The 24485-nt window shown below is 44.3% G+C and overlaps 1 protein-coding gene and 1 long non-coding RNA gene across 6 annotated transcripts in view; one reads left to right on the top strand and one right to left on the bottom strand.

Moving 5' to 3' along the window:
* Positions 1–24485, bottom strand: part of FRMPD2 (FERM and PDZ domain containing 2) — a 219170-nt gene that overhangs the window by 121048 nt on the left and 73637 nt on the right. For 2 of the 5 annotated variants that reach the window (XM_004765827.3, XM_045068703.1), the window contains 6 exons: positions 23293–23440; positions 21376–21590; positions 18791–18889; positions 12629–12972; positions 8145–8426; positions 3235–4764 (listed from right to left, as the gene is read on the bottom strand). In XM_004765827.3, the coding sequence (XP_004765884.1) occupies positions 4740–4764; positions 8145–8426; positions 12629–12972; positions 18791–18889; positions 21376–21590; positions 23293–23440 (1113 nt within the window). In that variant the 3' untranslated portion in view covers positions 3235–4739. Of the gene's footprint in view, positions 1–3234; positions 5415–8144; positions 8427–12628; positions 12973–18790; positions 18890–21375; positions 21591–23214; positions 23441–24485 lie in introns of those variants that run through there. The other 3 variants (XM_013063163.2, XM_045068702.1, XR_001181748.2) reach the window with 3 other exon arrangements.
* Positions 8247–15034, top strand: LOC123388669. Its single transcript, XR_006603150.1, has 3 exons — positions 8247–8336; positions 8499–8572; positions 14772–15034. It is a non-coding gene; the product is annotated as an uncharacterized LOC123388669 (long non-coding RNA).

Genomic DNA, 24485 nt, shown 5'->3' with positions numbered 1-24485 from the left:
TCCTTTTACTTGTACTCTGTGTGTGTGTGTGTGTGTGTGTGTGTGTGTGTGTGTGTGTTAAAATCTATAGTTTTATCACATGGGTAGGTTCACGTATCCAGCTCCACAGTGAAGACATAGAGCAGTTCCATTATCATCAGGGTCCCTCCTGCTGCCCTTCTGTGCTCACACTCACATACCTGCCCTCTCTTCCCCTCCTCCCTCCTTAATCTAAGGTTAACCAGGAATCTGTTCTCCATTTCTAGAACTTTTTCACTTCAAGACTGATTATACAAATGGAATCATACGGCGCACCCTTTTGTGACTGGCTTCTTCTTGGCATAATTCCCCAGAGATCCATCCAAACATGCAGAATTCACTCTTTTTGGCATTCACGTGTCATGGTGTATGGAACTCTTTATATGGTTGGAGGGCATCTGATTGTTTCCAGCTTGGAGCGCTTACAAATAAAACTGCTGTGAAGATTCATGTACAGATTTGTGTGTGAATATGTTTCCATTTCTCTGAGATAAATGCTTAATATGCAACTGCCAAGTTACGATAACTGTATATTTACTTTTTTATAACAAACTGCCACACTGTTTTCCGGAGTGACTACAGCATTTTACAGGCCCACTGGCGGTGTGTGAGTGACCCAGTTTATCCACCTCTTCGCCAGCATGTGGTATTCTCACTCTCTTATTTACCATTCTGATATGTGTACAGAGGTATCTTATTGTGGCTTAATTTTTGCATCTCCCTAATAGCTAATGAGGTTGAACACCTTTTCATGTGCTTACTTGTCATCTGGATATAATCCTCAGGGAAATACCTGTTTGTGTCTTTTGTCTATTTCCTAATTGGATTTGGGGCTTTTTATTGTTGAGTTTTGAGAGTTCTTTATATATTCTACATACTAGTCTTTGTTGGATGTGTGGTTGGCAAATACTTCCTCCCACTTTGCAGTTTGTCTTTTTATCCTCATAACAGAATTTTTCTCTGAGCAAAAGGCCAATTTATCTATTTTCCTTTTGATGTGTTATGCTTTTGATGAAAAAATCTAAGAATGCTTCGCCTAGCTAGCCCTGGATCCCAGTGCTCTCCTGGATTGTTGGTTTTTTTTCTTTTTTTCCCCCTAAGAGTCCCATAGTTTTACATTTACAGTTAAGTCTGTGATCCATGTTGAGTTCATTTTTGTATGAGGTGTAGGTTAGGGTCAGTTCTGTCTCCATATCTTTCTCTCACTGTCTGTGGACAGCCAATTGTTTCAGCACCATTTATTGAAAGGCTATTATTTCTCCATTAAATTTCTTCCGTACCTTTGTCAAAAATCAGTTGGAACTCTCTGTGTGGGTTTATTTCTGGGTTCTTTATTCTATCCCATTGATCTGTATGTCTACCGCTCTGCCATAACACACTCTCTCAATTACGGCAGCTGCATAGTAAGCCTTAATGTTGGACACAGTGATTCCTTCTACTTCATTCTACTTTTTCAAGATGATTTTAGTTATTCTAGGGCCCATGCCTTTTCAGAACATATTTTTTATTTATATAATACCAATTATATTTAAAACATAAAACAAAATTTACAAAGTAAAGTTTAGAATAAGCATGTCTGTGTCTACAAAATACCTTGGCGGGCATTTGATAGGAATCACACTACATCTCTAAATTAAACTTTGTGGAGGAACATTCACATCTTCACAACGTTGAAGCCCATGGTAGCTCTACAATTGAGTGGTGAGCACGTATATGTTTGAGCTAACCTTATACAAATGGTGTGCTGGCACATACTAGAAGCCTAATAAATATTTACTGAAGACTTTGCACCTGTAGTTTCCAAATCTGGCCACACATACAACCCTCTGCTGAGCTTGAAAAAAGGATAGATTTCTGGGTTTTACCCCAGCCTTGCTGATTCAGAGTCTCCAGGGATGAAGCCCTTGGAGCTGAATTTTTAACACCTTCTCTAGTTGATTCTTAAGTACAGCCAGGTTTGAGGATGTATAATGCAGAAGCCAGACTCAGAAGCAGTTTGCAGGCAATGGGCTGAGTCCCTTAGGGCTGCGCTGCCCTTTCTGACTTTTGCCCTGCAACTGAACAAGCAACAGCTACAGTCAAGCCCGCCTAAGGCAAATGACCAGGTTCCTCATGAGATAATGGCTCCAAATGAGTAAATAAGACTGTGGGTGGAGGGGGAAAGGGAGGAGTTCCTTTCCTATAGGCAGGAGGACAAGATTCATTGTGAACCTGTAGGCATCCATTTCTTTTCCAAAGAGAATATAAGCACCCAGGGTTCAGCAGAGAGTGAGCAGTTCCAAAATTGTAAATACTGTTATTTACTCACTTTGTTGCATACATGATTGATTCCCTAAACTTGAGAGCTATGAAACTGTAATCGTGCACCAAGGGAGCTGGCTCCAGTCCTGAGTACATTTGAAACAAGACTGTTCAGATGCCTGGATATTTCTTTTTCATTAATAGCAAAACAAGGCCAATGACCTATAAGACTTCTCTCATAAAAAGAACAAGAAATTAGAAATAACAGCACATAGAGAAGAATTTCTAAATTAAATTTTAGAGTGTGGGCTTTTTTAAACCTCTGTCTTTGTTTCTTCTGTTGTCTCTTTTTTTCTGTTTTGGTCTCTTTATTTTCAACTTAAAATTCATGATACAATTAATAAATATCGAAGAATAAAGGGATTTTTAACAAAATATATTCTCTTAATCTATCACCCAAACTCTGGGTGATTTCTCTTCCATCACTCTACTTGTCTGTGTGTACTCATAGATGCTCTTCTTTTTTATTATTATTTTTTATTATGTTATGTTAGTCACCATACAATACATCATTAGTTTTTGATGGAGTGTTCCAAGATTCGTTGTTTACATATAACACCCAGTGCTCCATGCAATACATCCCATCACCAAGGCAACCCATCCCCTACCCCCTGCCCCTCTAAAACCCTCAGTTTGTTTCTCAAGAGTCCACAGACTCTCGTGATTTGTTTCCCCTCTGATTTCCCCCCTTCATTCTTCCCTTCCTTCTAACATCCTCCATGCTATTTCTTATGTTCCATAAGTAAGTGAAACCATATGATAATTGACTTTCTCTGCTTCACTTATTTCAGCATAATCTCTTGCAGTCCCGTCCACGTTGATGCAAAAGTTGGGTATTCATCCTTTCTGATAGCTGAGTAATATTTCACTGTATATGTGAACCACATCTTTATCCATTCTTCTGTTGAAGGGCATCTTGGCTTTTTCCACAGTTTGGCTATTGTGGCCATTGCTGCTATGAACATTGGGGTAGAGATGGCCCTTCTTTTCACTACATCTGTATCTTTGGGGAAATACTCAGTAGTGTAATTGCTGGGTAGCTCTCTTCTATGGATGTCACCAGTGAGACATTCCAATGCCGTTTGGAGGTATTATACCAAACAGGGTTTATAAATATTTATTTATTTATTTGAGAGAGTGTGTGAGTTGGTGGGGGAGGTGGCAGAGGGAGAGAGAGATTCTCAAACAGACTTTCTGCTGAGCACACAGCCCAACACATGGCTCCATCTCAGCACCCATTAGATCATGACCTGAGCCAAAGTCAAGAGTCAGACACAGAAACCACTAAGCCATCCAGGGACTCTGTATATCACTTTTCTAAGTTGTGACCTTTTGTATTTGTTTCATTGTCTTCTTGGCTACATAATATCCCATGATGTTACTATATCATAATTATCCTTTTTCTTTTACCATCCTGTCTTTAATATTACCATATTTCATTGTTGCCATTTCTATGGTATTCTTTTTTTCAGCAGGCTGACATAACTGTCTTCAATATTACCAAATTCTAAGGCATTTTCACCATTTTTAAGTTGTTTTTATTGAGAACACTGCAATGAACCTCTTAAAATAACACATTTTTTTCTTATGCTCAATTATTCTTTTGGGATAAATTCTCAGGACTGGTATTGTTAGGTACTGGGCATTTGTACTTTTATGGCCTTTGATACTTCTTAGTGTACCAATTTCACTCAAATTTTGCCAAAATTGGATAGTATTTTTTTAATTTTGCAAATGTCGTAAACCCAAATTAATCCATTGACATTATTTCGATTAGAATATGTATTTTTCCACCATTTGCATTTTTATTATGTACATTGTCTACTGAAATTAATCTATTATAAACCATCCTGGGCTTTCTAAATATTATAGATATTCATCTTTACTCACAATTATGTAAATGCTTCCCAATCCATTGCATATTTTTACATTAATTTTGGCATTTTTGCTGTATAGAAGTTTTAACTCTTTCAATATTGTCAACTTTGTAGTTCCTCTTTGTTATGCCTTATTATTGCTGTAAGCCAGAAGTGTATTATTCCTCTGTAGATCTGATAAAACTAGAGTTTGTTTTATACAGCTTTTCTCTGTTTGTTTTTTCCTAAATCAACCCATCTGTAATTTTCATAGAGGAGGTGAGCTTTGAATCTAAACTCTCTTTTCCAGCTACCCCAGTTCTATGAAGGTGGCTTCCTTCCCCCATGTTGAAATGCTGCCATGTATCCCTCCTCATGTCTTGCCAGGTGTGGTTTTTTGGCGCAAACTGTGGTCCACCAGCTCTGTTTCTTTTGTGCATTTGTTAAGTCCACACAGTTTTAGTTTCTTGTTATGGCCAAGGTTATATATCATAACTTCTGGTAATTCTTGATCTACCAATTCTCTTTTTCTTCTGTATTAGACGTTCCCATCTTATTTTTTCTTCATATCGTCTTTAGGATCAGGTTGCTGAGTTCAAAAAGGAAAATGCCTTTAAAAGAATTCACAACCATATGGAGTTGCATAGGAAGAACACAGAAAGATGTCAAAACACATTACTCCCATGGCCTTGAGCCAAGTCTCTCAGCAGATTCCCTCAAGGGAACTAACAGCACTTTGAAATCCATGGAAACTCCTTCAACCAATGGAGAACGAAAAAGTACAAACTGGAACTTTGCATCTGTCCCAGAAAGTGTGTGCCAGTGAAGCAGCAAGACCTCACCCTGGGCTGGCTTATCTTGATGTAGGTGGTTGGTTCTCAAATCCTTTCACAAAGGGGAAGTCCCCTGTGAGCGCACACACAGCCACACACACACGCATGCACAGCTTTATTCAACATAAACCCCAGAATGGGAGAGAGGTCATGACTGCTATTCAAAATGAGTCTCAGAAGTGACAGCCATGGTCGTTTTAAAGTTAGTTCTTAACTAGGCCAGATCTTCCATTCCCTGCCACCCCCTCAGGGACCCACGGGTTTCTTTCCTGGTTATAGAGCTTATATGTACATTCTCTGGACTGAGGACATCTGAGAGTTCTTCCATGTGATCACTGTCAAAAGGATGTCCATGCAGAAACCTCAGGGCTCTGCCTCGGGTGACTCTCAGACTTTCTCTGTTCCCCTAAAATGACAGACAGCTTTCACTGGCCTGCTTGCCATTTGGCCAGCAGCAGCCTTCACCAAAGAGAATAGTTCAATTGCCTTCCTAATCCCAACAGACAACAGGGATTGTTTCAGCCTCCTAAGAGAGAAATATTTTGTGAGAGAAATGGTAGGACTCTTGGGACGTCTGGGTGGCTCAGTTGGTTAAGCAGCTGCCTTCGGCTCAGGTCATGATCCCAGCGTCCTGGGATCGAGTCCCACATCCGGCTCCTTGCTCCGCAGGGAGCCTGCTTCTCCCTCTGACTCTGCCTGCCACTCTGCCTGTGCTCGCTCTTGCTCTCTCTCTCTGACAAATAAATAAATAAAATCTTAAAAAAAAATAGCAGGACTCTTGACATGTGATGGAAAGACATATGTGTTACACAAGTCCACATGGAAAACACATTCTAGAGGAAATGCAAAAACGCCCCAAAAGTTGAATCAGACAGATGCCCTGTGACTCTGCCTCTCCTAACTTTATGATCCTGGACAATTAAATAAGCCTAAGTCCCATTTATAAGACAGGAACAAGAATACCATTCAAAGTTGATATGAGGACTAAATGAAATTATTTATGGGAAATGCCTTTGTACCATTATTGTTGCAATGTCTAAAAGGACCAAAGAAAATAATTTGTTATATAGGTTTAAAGGATGCATGACTCCATCCTTAAGTAAAGTCCTCTTTATACCCATCAAAATTTCTCCCCATTTCCAGGATAAAATAGAGAATATATACAACAGGTATCCTTAATCTTTTGGGGATTATAAACCACATAGAGAATTTAAAATATGCTAAGAGTTTCTTTTAAAAGGGGGAGGGTTGCTTTTTCCAAAAGAAGCATGGAAATCAATATTCTAACCTTAAAGGTGCTTGGATGCCTTGAAGCCCATCTGCGGGTTGCTGCACGGAGCCGAGGCTATGAACTCTTGCCTTACGCACTAATCTGGAGGCCTGCCTTCTATCAGCCCCGTAGAAGTGACAGGGCAGGCCTAGACCTAATTACATTCCAGAGCACTGTCCATAGCTGAGGGCTATTCAGTCTACCCACATCCGGACACCCTTGCCATGAACCAGTATTTCTCCCCACCCCCACTCTACCCCTCACATTAGTGCACAAGTCTGACAAAGTTACCTAGATCCTTTGTCTACATGGAAAAAAACTCAACAGGATTGAATGCATTTATAAGCTTGCATCATTTCATGATTTTTTTACTAAGATGCACTAAGTCCTTACTACTCACCAGACAGTGTGCTAAATCTTTGACATGCATTGTCTTCTCTTCCAGGAACAGTATGAGGTGGATTCCGCTATCCCCGTTTGGTAGTCAGCTGAGTCTTCAATGGTTTAAAAGTCATCTGCTGCAGGTCACCCAGTGAGGGGCAGAAGCAGGCTTGGAGCCTGAGCCTCCAACTGAAAAGCCCTGTTGTCACTACTCTGCTCTCTGCTCCCATCGGGGCAGCGTGGGGGGCAATGCAGATCTCCTGGGACATTTCATGAAACTTGGGGGTCCTTAGTTGCTTCCCTATGGGTCCACAGAACATTGCTTGGTCTATCTTTCTTTAGCTCCCCAGCCCTGAGGATCCCACTCTAGAAAGATTGTTCTCCACAGAGAAGCCACTCTCTGCCGGCCCCACACATCTGTGAATCCATCAGGCATCATTCCCAAAGCTGCCAGTGTCCAACTGCCCCGTGAATGGAGGGCATGGTCTTCAAAGCCTCTGCATCCTCCCCTCTATGAACCTGTTGCTTCCTATTTCAAATCAGAACCAGTCCTCTTGTCATATTTGAATTTCAAATGTCCACCCACCTTCTCAGCTTGTCTGCCTCTGTTGTCTAAGAATCCAGGTCAATCAATTGTGAGGAAAATGTAGCTAGGACACAGCGGGACGAAAGTGAAACAGTCTTGTTACACCCCAAACTTCATGAGCCAAGGCCTTGGTAAGTTTCAACGTGCCTTGAAAATGTATTTATGTGAAAGTGTCTTGAACATTTACCATTTTAAAAAATACTGGGACAACATATGCTCCAGGCATTTTAACAGAATGTTGGGGGGTTTACCAACCTGTTAAGAGTTTAATCTGCTCTGCCTCCAGTCTGACAAGTTTTGTTACACTGATTCTTCCCCCTATCTCCATCAGTGCCATCTGACCCCAGCTCTCTGACCCAGTCCCGACTTCTGGTGGCATCTTCTGTTAACAGACTGACTTTCTTGATCGAGAAAAAGCTTACTGTGTTGAGACAGTGGCTGTCGAGAAGGACCACCTTACATGACACCCAGGCTCTTCTCTGAAATATATTGAGCCCGAGGGCCAGCAGGAGCACACAAAATAGGAGTCAGCACTTTACCAGCAGCCCGTCAGGAGAGACGGTTCACCCACCCACATGCTGGTGGCAGCAGAGGAGAGCACTGAACACGTGGTCTGAGGAGTGGGAGAGCCGGGATGAATTCTGACTCCATCACTACCCACTGTTTGACTTGGGGAAAGTCCAAAATGTGTCATCTATAAGATGGAAATGACAATAACCCTATTTTATAGGGTTGTCGGAAGGGGCCATGGGAAGTGCCATGATTAAGTGTTAACCCCTGAGGGGATGTAAGGGGAATGAGGTGACACCCATGAGCCATTACCCAGCCAAAGTAGACTGAAAGCTGAGCTCCACTAGAAGAACTCAGCCCAGCCTCAGTCTACCCAGAGTGATACCCACCTGAGGGTGCCGTCATCTGGGTCCACAGCCTCCTCCAGGTCTTCCCATTCATTCTCACTATCACACAACTCTTCTACAGGCAAAGACTCTGTGATAGCATGCCAAGAACAGAACTGTGGCAAGGGAATGGTTCCTGAATCTGCTTCCAAACATTCTTCACAGAGTAGCTGGCTTTCCAATGTAGACCTGATGGTAAGATATGCTTCATTGTCCACAATAGGAGAAGGGGCTTCAAGTAGATGACCTATGTCTCCTTCATCTTCATCTGTGTCCAATTCAGGACTAGAAAACAAAAACCCATGTGTCTTCCAGCATTGGTAAGAAATTCCTCTCCCCACCTTTCTTTCTTTCAAGATATTCATCATGCCGCAGCATAGGAGAGCAGGCCAGGGTCCAAGCAGCTCCTATCAAAGACTGCTCTGAACAAGGTGAGGCTCTTATCCGTAAGGATCTCCCAATTTAACAGAAAGAGCAAGCCGTGAACAAATGTTACAATCCAGGGAGAGAGTACTATGATAGAAGTAGCACAGAGTATTATGGGAGCAGGGGAGTTCCTGACTGAGCCCAGGAAGCCACGGAGGACTTGCCGGAGGACATGGCATCGAAAACAGAGATATGACTGTTCTAAGACTGACCCTTCATATGGGGAGTCAAGGAGACCTCAGGCAAGCTTATTAACTGCTCCAGGACCTCAGTTTGCTCATCTGAAAAATGGGAAGGTCAAGAAATTTATAAGATTTCTGGGACGCTTAGATTACATAACTCTGATATGTCCATCCATGGCTCCTGGTAAAGGGCGAGTCTCAGTAAATGGGAGGGGCTATCATCAAGAGGATTTGGATTAGGATTTCAACAGAGGGATTAGAGGGAAAGGACCAAAGCAGGAGGCTAGGAGCAACTCAAGCAGGTGACCTTCAAAGCACTTCGTGCAAGTGTGGAATCCTTTTCGGAATGCTGAGAAAAAGCCTATTTGGAGAAGCAGCCCGCTGGAGTGACATTTAGTCCCAGTGTGACACAGGAGGCAGATGAGCAGGGAGGGAGGTGCATTGTCTGCTGGTGAAGATGCAGAGACAACAGTGGTAGAACACTCTTCCAGGGGCTGCCCTAAAGTCACCCCACATGCTTTCTGATTAGAAAAAGCAGTGCAGACAGATGGCAGAGCACTTGGTACAGTGTCTCAAGCGTGCAGAGAACGGGCTAAGGAAATATCTGTCGAGAGCCCAGTTAGAGAAGACGAGGAGGAAAATCTAAAAGAAATGCACACAGATTTAGCTTTTCATCAAATACACAAATCCCCATTTATCAGCCTCTTTCCCCACACCCAAAGCACTGGCTTGGCTTTGTCACAGGCTGCCTGCCCTCCCCTCCCTTCCCTTTCTCAAAATGTCCCCTTTAAGCCCAGCTCTAGTGCCTCCCAAGAGCTTCAAACTCCTAAGTACCCAGAGGGTCAGTACTCCTCCCCCGCAGAACTGGACTCTCTGTCCCCACCTGAGTCTCACTGTCAAAAAGACATTATTTCTGCTCATGAGACCTACAAGGTATATATAAATGTGTGTTTCATGTAAACAGATGCACAATCATAGGCATAAAAAGGAGACTGTGTGCCCAGGACTGAAAAGAACACTCACTTTAAGAAAATAATATTTTAAAATTGCCAAGCGCTTTGAGGGAAAATAAGTCTAAAACTTTAAAGTACTTGACCAAAGTGTGTAGAAAATGCATTTTCCTATAATCATGGAAGGGAACACTTTGGAAGATGTGCCATAGAACAGGAAACCCAGCCTCTTGCACAGGCACCCCACGCCCCGCCCCACCCCATCTCTCCCCCAGCAGCAGCCCACTACCTCCCTCCTTCCCTCCCTCCCTCCGGATGGAGGAGAATCACATGCTGTGGGCCACTACAGTGTCTGACTGTTCACACCTGGCCTCCCACCACCAGCCTCCTCCAACCTCTCTAATAAGCTCCCTGTAGGAGGCAAGTGTCAGACTGCCTGGGAGGGGGCTTAGGGGCCCCAAGGGTGAGCTTGCAGTGTGTCTAAGACATCAAGGAGGGAAGTCTGGTGGACTGCTGAGTTTGAAGCCCATATGACAATTCTGAGCTGAAGGCCACTACCATTAACAGGACCACTACACCGAGGTCAAGTGCAAGGGAGAGGTGTTGGCCATGGAGAGAGCCAGGACAGGGAAACAACAAGTCTGCCCGCCTATGGCTCCATGGACCACACCAGCTTAGGTAACAAGCATGGGGCAGCAACCATAACCAACTGAATATCAGAAGCTCCACTGTAATGTTCTGGGAAAGCCCTCAGGATTCTTGTGTAACTCTAGGAGAGGCAATCCCCTCCAAAAATGGCATATTTTGGACATTGGGTATACCCTTTCCAGTAGGAACACTAAGCCAACTTTAATTTGATTCAGAAAAATAATGTGATGTTTCTTGCAAATGTCATGATAAAAAGATAGAAAGAAATAGGCGTTAAAGCAGATTTCACCTTAATATAAGGAAGCACTTTCTGATCCACAACACTATGGTGATAAAAATGGGCCACTTTAAGATGTAGCAAGTTCTGCATCCCTGGAGGTACTCAGTCAAAAGCAAGCCCCCTGCTTTGGGGATGTTACAAAACAGATGTCAGCATGGGGTATGAGGTTGGATTAGATCATTCTTATATTGAACAATTCTGAGATTCTGTGATTCCAAGAAAAACAGCAACTAAACTAATAATTAGTAAAAACAAAACAAAACAAAAACTATTGTTAATAACTGATAACTATGTTAGATTCAAGGTACATGTCAAATAAACCTCCAGGCTTATACCTAAACCCAGAGTCACTTTATAATCCAATAATCCAACGCTCGGGGTTTCTGTCCATCATCCTCAACTGTCTAAAAGTAAAACCTTTAAAAGCCCAAAACCTTTAAAAAATCTATAAGCACAGTTCCTTTTATATCTCCTATAAGAGCACACTAACAGTTGTCCTTGGATAAACCCTGGGAGGCTCTTTCCTTTCCCACGTGACCAAATATATCATTTACTGCCTAGAACACAATTGTAAGAAACTAGAAATACACACTTAATTATGCATTTTCAGACAATGAAGCTGAATACCACTGATGAATGTGCTTGCCCACTGGGTTCTACTTTGCATACTAGTTAGTTTTTGTTTGGCGGGTATGGTATTTTTATAAAAATTGTATCTGAATGCTTTGATTGATTGATTTTGAGAGAGAGAGTACGTACAGGAGGAGGTGCAGGGAGAGGCAGAGTGAGAATCTCAAACAGACTTTCAGCTCAGCACAGAGCCGGACATGGGGCTCGAGCTCACGACCCTGACATCATGAGCTAAGCCAAAATCAAGAGTCAGATACTTAAACGACTGAGCCCCACTCCCTCAGGCATCCCCTGAATGCTTTTAAGGAATGTACACTTGGCTCTTGTTAGTTACAGATCTCACCTGGCCTAATTGCATTATATGGGCGGCTTCATCTTTCATGTCACCTACCAGATCTGCCCTGTTCAGCCTTCTAGGATGAGCAACAGAGAAGAGCCATTTCAAAGCAGTGAGTTTATCCAGTGTCACACACAAACCATCCTTCCTCGTTATTTGCCTGCTTATGTAGGCATCTAGCTAGCACGTGCCTTTCTCAGTGTTTCCATCCTTCTCTCTGCTCCTAACAGGTTCCCATGCACATCGAGTCTATGTGATAAGTACCGTCAAACTGAATTAAAGAGAACGTTTCCCATCAGAACAGGATGGAAGACAGGAAACACTTGTGGGGGATGGGCATAAAATGAAGGCTGTTAAAAATGGCTATTAAAATGAGCATTTCAGTCGGGTGTTTAAAGACATAGTTGTTTTTTAAGCTGGTGTTGACTGTCAAGTATTATATTAGCAATAAAAATGGTGACGCATACAAGGGAAATTCTTTCTTACCACAGTCCTTTAAAAGGCCATGGTGGGGGGGCACCTGGGTGACTCAGTCAATTAAGCTTCCAGCTCTTGATTTGGGCTCAGGTCATGGTGTCAGAGTCATGGGATTGAGACCCATGTGGGGCTCTGTGCTCAGTGGGGAGTCTGCTCGAGTATTCTCTCTCTTTCTCCCTCTGCACCTCTCTCTCCTGTTCCCTCTGTCAAATAAATAAATCTTTAAAAAAAAAAAAGCCACACAGGATGTAGCACAAAGGTTCATATGCTGGGAGGAACACCTGAAGACTGCCATCTGTAGGTGTCAAGGGTACTGGAGGACCACTGGGTGGGGTTAGCTTCCCCAAAACCTCACGGACTATGGTTGCAGCAGCTCCAGACCTTATGCTTCTCTTTTTTCCTGCCACACCCACACCCCCACACACATCCCTACCTAATGCCTAGAATAGCCCTGGGCCCAGTAAGCATCTGAACACAGTTATGAACTGCTTGATTGTAATTTCTAGCAATGAAAAATATACCATTTACAAAGTATCCACCAACGTAATGATTCTTACCTTTCAAGCCTCTTGATATCACAAACTGAATAGCAGTTTTGCCTCATATCCTTTTCCAAAGAGGTGGCCAATGTTGATGCATCCATTTCTTGCTGAAGTCTGCATAAATGAGGGTGGGAATCCTGAGGATGCGTCAAACAAGTGGTCCAGGGTCTCTCTAGGTCTTGGTCCCCTTGTGCTTCCCCGGGGGCTTTTTGGAAAGACTCTGGCCTAAGACTCAGGCTTTCCCCTGCATCTGGAGAGGCACTGTCTCTCCTGCTGTCCTCTTGATCCAGACTGGGGCTCTGCTCTGAGTCAGTACAAGACGCCTTGGTGAATTCTTTGTCTGATGAGAGCACAGGTGTCTATTAAAAGAAATGCTAAATGTTATTGCATTCATGTTGCACACTGAGCAAAATCTAAAAGTGTTTCTTTAAAAATAATAATTCTTGTTTTTGTTGTTGTTTCTGTGTGTGTGTGTGTGTGTGTGTGATTGTGGGGCAAAGCAGTTAAGAGATGGACTCTGGGGTCAGTCTCCCTTTGTCAGGACCCTCGTTCCCACTGGGCCCTAGGTAACACAAGTAACCATGTCTGAACCCCTTAGCTTGGGACATTAGAAAAATAATGTTATTTTTTTTAATATTATCAAAACTTGAGAAAATCAAACTCAACACCCAAAAAAAAAAAAAAAAAAACAAATAATCTAGTCAAGAAATGGACAGAAGACATGAATAGTCAGTTTTCCAAAAAAGACATCCAGATGGCTATCAGACACGTGAAAAGATGCTCAACATCACCCACCATCAGGGGGATAGAAATCAAAACTACAATGAGATATCACCTCACAGCTGTCAGAATGGCTAAAATTAACAACACAGTTAACAGTTGGTGTTGGCAAGGATGCAGAGAAAGGGAAAACTTTTTGCACTGCTGGTGGGAATGCAAGCTGGTGCAGCCACTCTGGAGAACAGTATGGAGGTTCCTCAAAATGTTAAAAATAGAGCTACAGTATGACCCAGCCATGGCACCACTTGGTATTTATCCAAAGGATACAAAAATACAGATTCGAGGGGATCATGCACCCCAATGTTTATAGCAACATCAACAATAGTCAGATTATGGAGAAAGGCCAAATGAATGGATAAAGAAGATGTGGTGTATATATATACAATAGAATATTACTCAGCCATTAAGAAGAATGGAATCTTGCCATTTGCCATGACAAGAATGGAGCTAGAGAGTATTATGCTAAGTGAAAAAGTCAGTCAGAGAAAGACAAATGCCATATGATCTCACTCATATGTGGAATTTAAGGAAGAAAACAGATGAACATATGTGAAGGGGGGGGGGGAATAAAATAAAAGAAAAGAGGGAAACAAGCCAGAAGAGATTCTTAATGATAGAGAACTGAGGGAGGAGGTGAGTGAGGGAAGGGCTAGATGAGTGGTAAGTATTAAGGAGGGCACTTGGGATGAGCACGGGGAGCTCTACGTAAGTGATGAATCACTGAATTCTACTCCAGAAACCAAAATTGTGGTGTATGTTAACTACCTAAAATTTAAATTAAAATAATAATAATAATAATAAAATAAATAAATGAAATTTTTTAAAAAAATTTTCTTTTTAAAAAATTTTAAAATATGGAAACAAAAGTAACAATGACTCTTTGTCCCACTTTCCAATAAGAAATGAGTTTCGTAAACTCTTGTCTTCATCTGTCCTCATCCGTGCTGCCTCATTCTCACAGCCCCATCCCCTTTCCCATCCTGATTCCCTGCCCTGGGTCTCCTTCTCACTTCTCCAAATATTACTCGATTCCCCACAACTGCTTACATCCCTGTTGGGCCTTTAGGTTGTGATTTTCATGACGCAATGTGGCACACTAACACTGCTCAACTTTCTGTAGGAAAAAAAAAATCTGTACTTCAGTAGAAACGATGCTTTGTTTACAGCACAACCTTCTGGGTTATTAATTTGTGTATTATTTGCTTTGAGGTACTTCATCTGTAGACAAATATGGTGTTCTTTGACATCTCTTTTGAACCAGTTTTAACATCCGCCTGGCTCCTTCATTGAATGGGTTAGATAAAACCTTTAACATATATTCACTTTTACAACAATGTGAGAGTCATGCATTTACTTTTTCCTGAAAATTATCTTTTAGCGCTTCCATCCCATGACCTACACGCCTGATGTCATAGGAGCACGTGGACTTGAGAGCCAGACAGGCCTGCCCCTCCCCCACATCAGAAAAGAAGTTGCTACTCTGCCACTCACCCCGTGGGCTCCTCACCTTGCTGACGGCCCACTCCTCAAAATGAGCAGGGATATGCTTCCAAATATGTCCTGTCATTTGGTTATAAATCATAAACTCTTATGACCTTACTGATATACAATGTAAATTACAAAGGACATAACAAAAATTAAAATTTGAAATGGATTATTATAAAAATAAATAGTCGTATTTTCTCTTATACTCCTAGGGAGACCTCCAAAATCTCATTTTCAACCACTCCTCTCCCTTCACCTCATGACCCCTGGTACTCACTCTGCAGTGATCCCTCACCCTCTCCAAGGCTTCGGGTCAACGGTGCCTTGTCACCAACTGTGCCCCCCACCCCCACCCTCTTCCTCTGCTGAGTCCATGCTTCTGCCCCATAAACATGCCCTTAAAGATAAAGAACATTCTGAGCTCCCATTCCGTGTTACATTCCTCCATTCTGTGCGACCTGCCAGGGCCATATGTGAACTCCAATCCCTAGTGACCCTCTATGTGGACTTCGTGCCTGCTTCTGAGCCACAGGCTGATGCCAAGTGTATGAGCACAGGTGTCAAATGGGCACTCAAGTCTTCCAGATAATCTTTCCTTACTTCCTCAGTGAAGTCAATTTCCCGTTCTCTCCACCCTCTATATTATCTCTCATCTCTCACCTCAACCAACCTCCTGAACTTGCCTCTTACTTCACAGTGAAAATGGGCGCATTCAGATGAGAATCCTTTGTCTCCCCACAGCACAGTCTACCAACTAGCCTGCATCCACCTCCCAACCTCCTCCAACTACCAGCCACTCATTTCTCAGCTCCTCGAATGTGTGCTTATCCTCACTATTTCTGTCTGTGTCTTCCCGCTTCTCCCTGACCCACTCCACCATTCTGTCTCCAACATTCAACTGAAGGAGTTCTGCTCAGAGTCTTCAGTGATCTACATCTTTCTAAAACCAAAGGACAATTCCCTGTCCTCATCTCATTCTACCTCTCAGGAGCATGCAACATAATTGGTTTCTTCCTCCTTCTGGAGAGCATCCTTTACTCACTTACTCTCCTTGAATGTGTTCCCTCTGAACTCTGCCCTTCCCTGGCTTTCCCACAACCTCCCAGGCCCCTACTGCTATCTCATTTCTTTGAACTGGACCTTTCGATGTCAGGGGGTCGTGTGGCTTACGTCTCTACACTCTTTCCCGAGGTGATGTCATCCATCTCATAGCTTTAAGTAATGTTAGTTGCTGACAATTCCCAAATCCACCTTCTCCAGCCCTGATATCATGCCAATTCTCCACAAACACCTGCCAAATTAACATCTCCACTGGCTGTTCCACAGACATTCCAGTTTTGCATGCTACGAAGAACTATTGCTTCTCTTCCACGTACTTTACACTGCACTCTCCAAGCACTCCCTATCTTGGCAGGTGGTATCACCATTCAACCAGGTGTTCAAGTCAAACTTTGCTTTCTCTTCATGTGACCATATCTAAGGCAAAAGTAATCCTTTGGGCTATCTCCTACATCTGATGACTTCTTACCAACTATTCAGCTACCACCTGAGTCCAAGCCACAATGGCTTATTTGAATGACTGCTGGCTTATCTGCTCCAGTCTATCTCCAGCTCACTGGTCTTTCTAAAGTAGAGACCAGAGGAGAGTATGCTCTTGTTTAACCCTTCACCCTCCCGCCATTTCCAGCCCAGTAGCTTCCCATGGCTGCCAAGATGAAATCAACACATTGCCAAGACCTACAAGGCCCTCCATGATGCGGCCCCTGCCTCCCTCTACAGCTTCTCCCCTTCCACACCCGTTATGTTCTTGTCCCTCAAACATCCAGATTCATTCCTATCTCAGAGCATTCACACTTGCTATTGCTTCTACCTGAAATGACCTTAATCCAGATGTTTATATGGCTGTCTCCTTTCCATGACTACTTTATTCTAGCTGGGAATTAAAGGCTCCCTTCTATGGTCCTCTATCTGACCTCTGAAGCCACATGAATGAATGAAAATTCTTCTTCCATGTGGCCCTCAAGTATAAGGAGAGAGAAAGCATGCCCACCATGCCTCACTCCAAGCGAGGGCTCCTCCCACAGGACTTTTCTGCACCCTCCTAAGTGGAGCTATTCTCCAGAACAGAAGGACAACTTTTTCCTGGCATTTCCTAGAGATCTCAACAAAAGCACAGGGCACAAGCCCCACAGCTTCATCTCTGCCCTTGTGAAGCTCGACCTTCTCATACCCCAGTCAGCTGCTCAGGTCATGTGATACAGACTTTGGTGAGAAAATTGCCAGGGAAAGGAAATCAGAAAGCTGCCATGTCTACATTCATTTCCAGACTGGCAGCTTTCTGATTTCCTATCCCTGGCAATTTTCTCACCAAAGTCTGTATCACATGACCTCTCAGAGACCAAGCATCAGAAGAACCTGGGTTCCCAGATCCCCTGTGATGTCTCTAGTGACTGTCACCCTCAGAGATGAGTGATTGGTTCTATCCACATCTTATAAATGAGGGATCACAAGGCCTAGAGAAGTCAAGCTCAAGGTCCATGCAGCCAGCATGTGGCAGAGCAGGTGCAGGTGACTGGAGGGTACCCAAACAAACGCCTCCCCAGGATGAAGGCTCTCATTCCCCAGCTTCCAGGAGTGCTGGTTACTGACAGTTCACACCCAGCTCCTCCCCAAGAATCATGCTCAGCTCAGCTCAAGGGAGCCATCTCAGGCAAAGCCCAGTCCCCTCCCTTGTGACAGCCCACACCGTAGTGTTGGTTGATACAAAATGCAAAGGCATGGCTCTCTTGTCCCAATTCAGGGCAGCTCTGAGGGGCCATCCCAGTTCCAAAGCTCCCTGTGCTATAAGCCGAGGCCCTTGTTGCAGCTGCACAACGTTAACATCTCCTTCCACCCAGCCTGGCCTCCCTCGCCCTCCCAGGGGTTGTTCCCAAGGGCAGGGCCCATAAATCTTGGGCACACAAATCTTTGCTGCAGCATCTGTGTCCCAGGCCCCCACCAGTGGCATTATGAAAGTTAATTTTATCTATCACCTTGGCTAGGCCATAATACCCAGATGTGTGGTCAAACACTGGTCTAGATGTTTCTGTGAAGACATTTTTTTATATGAGATTTGCATTGAAATCAGCAGACGCTGAGTAAAACAGATGACCCTCTGTGGTAAGTGTGGGCCATGTTCAATCAGTTGAGGGCTTTAGGAGAAAAGACTGAAATCCCCAAGGAAGAATGAATTATGCCTTCAGTCTACCTTGGGACACACGCTGCAATATGGACCCGTCCTTAGGTTTCCAGCCTGCCTGCCTACTCTGCAGAATTTAGACTGGCCAAGCCCCACAACCACATAAGCCCATTCTCTAACCTCCCCTCCCACCCACATCCCACTACACACATCCACCCTATTGATTTTATTTCTCTGGACATCCTAAGAGAAATATCAAAGCAAAAATTCTGAATTCTCCCAATTTCATTGCCTCTTCTTTGCCCTAGACCATACGTGTCTAATTCATGCTTTAGGAAAGTGGACATAAATCCTGTTTTTCATTTCATTCCTTAGAATGGAAATTCTTACCTTTCCTCAGTCTGGTTTTGTATGTATTATTCTTGCTCCTGGTTTTCCCTCTTGGATGCTTGGGCCACCAGAAGGCCTGAGTCTAGAAGTTTCACAGACAAGATCTAAACACATGACTACTTACAGGAAGATGCAAACATTGGAGATGCAGAGGAAGGAGGGCAAGGAGAATACAGACAAGACATAGGAGCTCATGAACTTGTCACAGACTAATAGAGGTTTGGAGCCTAGCTTTCTCCCTGCCCAGTGGAAGAAGATGGCCTTGAACCCTACCTGAAACACAGCTGGGTTTCTCAGGACAAGAAAAGGGGTGCTTGAAGGCACCAGAGGGCACTGCCACTTACCTGCCATCCCTGGTCTACCTCAGGCAGGACACCTGGAGGGGGTCGGCAAAGTAGGAGCGTGACTTCCTGGGAGGCCCCTCGCAGTAAATGGAGCACCTCCTATGAGAAATCAGAATCTGTGGTTGGATGTGAGGGTGACATGGCTGTGGCATCTCCTATGTGTTCCCCACTAGCTCTCTGGCAGTGTCCCCTTGATCTGTTTCTCGGCTCCAGAGAACTTTGAAGAACACTGTTAGGGGCCTGACTTCCTAAAGTGAGAGATACCGAAGTCACCAGCCTGAGGCTCCCATGCAGGCAAAGCATCCACGCTGGACTAGAAGTGGCCAGGGTCTGCCTAGGGCCTTTCCATGGTGGCACTTGCCCATCCTGATGCCTTTTCTTCACTGAGAAAACGACTCAAACAAACAGCTATTCATCATCTCAACCTCCTTCTCCTCTCAGCAGCCCCCCCATCTCAGAGGCCAGCACCCCAATCTCTAAAGCTTAACCCTTGGCCCTGAGCTTTCCTCCATTGCTCAGCTCGGGCACACAGAACCTCTCACCTATGAAATTGCAGTGCTCCCTGCCTCCTCCAGGGTTACCCACCTCCCCTCCTCCATGGTGTTCAAGAGCACGCTTTCCACAGTGTGGATATAACCAGGGCCTTCTCCCACCGAAATGCCTCTCTCACAACTTTTACTTACCTGCGCTGCCTCTCAGCTCACTCTCTCTCTCTCCCACCTGCTTCCCCATCCTAAGCTCAGGCTATGCTGAGCCTCTTCCACCAACCTACTCTCTGGTTCCAGGGCTTCAGGGTGCCTTGAGAGTTCCCATTTCCTATCTAGGCCAGGATGGCTCATCCTCTCCTTCCTACTGCCATTTTAGGCTGGAAGTCAGGGTGGGGACTGTCCTGTTCATGGTAGAATGTAGAGCAGTATCTCTGGTCTTTGCCCTCTTGATGCCTGTGGCATCTGCCAGTTGTGACAATCACAAATGTATCTGAACCTTGCCAAATGTCCCGAGAGGCAGTATCATTCCAACTTGAGAACCGCTAATCTAGATGTCATTTAATAACCCCCTTTAGTGGCAACGGAACATGCTTCCTTCGCGAGTTCCCTGGGGAGAGCACTTTTTTCTCCCCAGTTCCCTGGGGCAGGCATTTTTGTTTCTCAAGGCACTTGTCTTCCACCGTCGGTTCTGTTTTCTTGTTTGTCCCACCCCACCACGAGCTCTGAGAACATATGAACTGCCTGCTTCTGCGTCGTTATTTCCTCACGAAGCTGCTGACCCAGCACTAGGTCTCAGAAAACAGGTCTTCGGTCACAAACCAGAAAAATGAAGGTACTGCCACCCAAGCATATGCTGTCAGGGGACTCTCACCCTTCATCACTCAGTCCAGAGCCACTCTCCACCTTGCTCTGTGTTCCGGAGGTGGGCCTGTGCAGACTGCAGAGAGGGCTCCAGTTGGGCTCAGCCAATGGGAGCATGGGTGGGATCAGAGACAGGAGAGGGAGGTGCTTCCTGTTGGACTCAACCAATGGGAGCATGGGTGGGATCAGAGACAGGAGAGGGAGGTGCTTCTTGTTGGACTCAACCAATGGGAGCATGGGTGGGATCAGAGACAGGAGAGGGAGGTGCTTCCTGTTGGGCTCAGCCAATGGGAGCATGGGTAGGGATCAGAGCTGGGAAGACAGGTGGATATTTGTTTTCCTACCTTCCTCCCCGTGGTGTTGCGCAGAATGGCTGGGTCCCTAAGCTACTGTCACTGTTCATGTCATCAGGTCCACTTCACCAGCTCTCTCAGTTTCCTGGATTATATAACTGCTCCTTCCCATGTGCCTTTGGACTTGGGAAGTATAGATGAATAATTGCACCCACTGTTCCCAGCCCCAGGGCTCTACACTCTCCCTTGAACTTCCCAACAACCAGCTCACACCTGTACTCAACCCTACTCAAATGACTCAATTTCCAGCCAGGACCCTGACACAATATCCCATTGAGATATTGTGCAATAAGCGTTGAGAAGTGTCCACTTTTTTATTTTTAAGTAGGCTCCACTCCCAGTGTGGAGCCCCATGCAGGGCTTCAACTCAGCATCCCAAGATCAAGACCTGAGCTGAGATCAAGAGTCAGATGCTTAACTGACTGAGCCACCCAGACCCCAGGAGAAGCGTCCACTTTTTACTCTTTTTTAAATTACATTTTTGAATATATACAGGACAACGGGTGCAACACTGCTCATCAACTTCTCTAAATTTCATAGAGAAATGGGAAGAAGGGCACGAAGGCACCCACTGTAGTCTCTTCAGCCCACACATCCACCTCCTAGAATGTTAAGAGAGCTTCATCCAGCCCAGAGCCAGGCTTTTATCTTCAGTTTCATTATAAACCCAATTAGAAACAATTAGAAACAAGGCTTACTCAAGGTCAGATATTCAAGAACTGAGACAGAAATTTAAATGTAAGAACGTTCCACCAATTGCTTTCTTTGTATGATCCAGCTTCCAGATGTGACTTTCAAGAGCCCAGAATATTCCTTATGGTGGGTGGGCCTGAAAAAAGCATGGTTGGTGTCAGTGTGCACGCGGGGCTGCGTGATCTCCTACCTGGAACACAAGGCCTTCGATGGGCCTTCCATTCACGGCCAGGATAATGTCACCAGCTGCGATGGCCCCGTTCTCCTCAGCCGGCTGCCCTGGGAAGAGTCTCTTAATTCTCACAAGATCATTCTTGAGATGGCTGCAGCTCTCTCTCTCCATCTGCACGAAGCTGAATCCCAACCCACTGGCATTTTTTTTCAGGGTGACTTCAAACTTAGGACCTGTGTTGTGGGATATGGACAAGATAAATCCCTTAGTACATTCCCATTGAAGCTGACTGGGTTGTATAATGATGTACACTGTCAAGTGAATGAGTTATTTCTGTTTTACAAAAAGATTTCATTTTGCTAATTTTTATGATAGAGTCCATTATACTTATAGATCAGTGCTGCCTGATGGAAATATAAGGTGAGCTGCAAATGTGATCCACATGTGTAATTTCAGTTCTCAAATAGCTGCATTTTAAAAGGAAATGGGTAAAGAGGAAATGGGTAAAATCAACTTGCTCATATAGGGTCTGTAACCCAATATACTACAGTAGGACCATTTCAACATGTAATCAATATTAAAAAGTGTTAATAAGATATTTTGCATCCTTCTTAGGAACTAAATCTTCAAAGATCAAATATATATTTTATCAATTTGGATTGGCTATATATCATATTCAATAGCCACATGTGGCAGGTAGTTACCATATGGATAAAGCAATTATAGATAATCAACAGGGTTTATAGGTAAAGACATAGTTGATAGACATGTATAATTTACTTATATCATTTAATAAAACTTACATCATATATATTCCTATTACGCCTTTAGAACCTTAATCATTTTTAGTATATTTGAACAAAATTTTACATAATTAGACTCTGAAGAAAATTCTGGTAAAATCTATGGAAATGTGTTAGCCACTGTTTTCTTTAGCCATGCGGATGGACCATAAGACAAAACAGCTGTCTCTGGGCAGCAAAGATGGACACAGCTCCAGGAATCTCACTAGCCTAACAGCCAAAGAAACCTTTGGGTCTCTCCTGGTCTGCCTCCCACTCACTTGTCAATGAATTAATAGGACAGAGCACTGACTCGTAAACCTTAATATGGAATGAGAATGAAAACATCCAAAGATTTGTTTCTGGTGTATCACACGACCAATTTCACCATCACTGCAATGAGACCCCTCACCTCATTTGATAGTGAGTCTGTCAAAGGGCCTCACTGGAGTGAGCGGAGGAGCGAGGAAAGAGGAAACAGACTCATCGTATGCATGCGTGTCCCCCTCCACCCGAAACCCATTGCTCACTATGGTTACCAAGCTTCCAACCTGACTCACACCTTCAGGAAAATTTCTGAAAAGGGATTGAAAAGTGGCTAAGCTCCAAATCATGAAATAACTAAGGGAGTACATGTTTTCCTAGCAGGAAACAAAATCACAGGGCTGTGCAGAGAGGCAGCCCTTTGGTAGATATGCCAGGATGTCCCTGCAAACTGATAGACTTTTACCATCATGCATGATGCTCAGATTTCTGAGCACCTTCCCCTCCCAGCCTGCCTCATCATGCCCCACATCTTTTGTTATGAGTGTCTTGGCTGGAAGGTAGAGATTTGGTCAGAAAATGCCTGACCCTTTCACGCCAATTTCATTCCTAAAGATTTATACACAAGCATTCAGGCACCTGATGGAGAAACCTCAGAAGGCAGAGGGGGGAATTACGCCTGGCAATCATTTTGGAAGAGTGCATGTTTTTTTTCCTAGAATCACATTCCATTAGATTGGCTTCTACTGCCTCTGAACACCAGCCGTATCATGTTTGCTATCTTTTGAGAACCCAGAGGAAGCCTTCCTACCTTCCCTTTTGAGTTGAGAATTCAAAAGCAGCACGGGATGACATGACAATAGTAACACTCAATTCTCTCTCCTCTCACCATCTGTCGCGGAGACACAGCCCTCGGGCCTGCCGGGCAAGACTGTTGCCAAGGAAACAGCCGTGCATTCATCTCCCGTCCTGTCCTTAGCAGAAGGACACTGCTGGGCGGTCCTGGGGCCTCTTCTCTCTAAGACCAGTCTTGCAACCTAGAAGACGGTTGGACAAACTCCATTTGCACTTCATATGACAACCAGGAGCCTCTGCCTTCACCCGGCAAATGCTTCTTAATTTTCTCATACTTCCGATAGCTGCTTCATTTGAATCGCAGGTTAAAATCTCCAATTTAGCCCACTTATTGGGATCCAGAGCCATATTTTTAACTGCCCGTCAGACAAATGTTTCTGGAGGTAACACATGTACCTCCATTTCAGAGCTTTCAAGGCCAAATTCACCTTCCTCTCACTCACCTTCACTACCCTCTCCTCGTTCTGCCTAAAACATTCCTCCCCTTGCATCTGCTCTCTCAGAACATGGAACCTTCCCTCAACTAACCTCCTAGGGGCCACACCTGCAGGGATCCAGCTTATCCCCTTCTGCCCTCCAAATGCCCATCTGGTTGCTAAGATCTGGCTGTTCACCATCAGAAACATTTCCCCCAGGGCTCCCAGTCCTCCATTCCTTCTCCTGCTGCGAGTGCCCAGCTGGACTGTGGCAAACTCCAGTTAACTTGGCTTCTTGGACCCAATCTTCTCCTCCCCACACCACACCCCCATGGCTACCCATGGGTTGATTTAAGACACAAACTAAATATGCAACACTTTTGATCCAAAGTTTCTAACATTGGGGCACCTGGGTGGCTCAGTTGTTAAGCCTCTGCTTTGGCTCAGGTCGTGATCCCAGGGTCCTGGGATCAAGCCCCACATCAGACTCCCTGCTCACAGGAACCTGCTTCTCCCTCTCCCACTCCCCCTGCTTATGTTCCCTGTCCCACTGTCTCTCTCTGTCAAATAATAAAATATTTTTTTCAAGTCTCTATTGTTTCCCATCATCTATGCCAACCTGGCCTTCTCCTTCCCAGATCTATGCCAGTCTGGCCTTCTCTTTCCTTTTGGTTTGATTTTCCATCCTTCTTCCCTACACACTCTATACTCTCATTACACAAAGCGTGGTTCAGGAACCAGTGACTAGACATCACCTGGAAGCTTTTTAGAAATGTTGAGCTTCCATTCAGGGGACTTGGGCCAGCTAGCA

Source organism: Mustela putorius, unplaced genomic scaffold, assembly GCF_011764305.1.
Source record: "Mustela putorius furo isolate JIRA1106 unplaced genomic scaffold, ASM1176430v1.1 tig00003909_pilon_pilon_pilon, whole genome shotgun sequence".
Lineage (NCBI taxonomy): Eukaryota > Metazoa > Chordata > Mammalia > Carnivora > Mustelidae > Mustela > Mustela putorius.
Note: the sequence above shows the minus strand (reverse complement) of the source record. Positions and strands in the feature narration are given on the sequence as shown.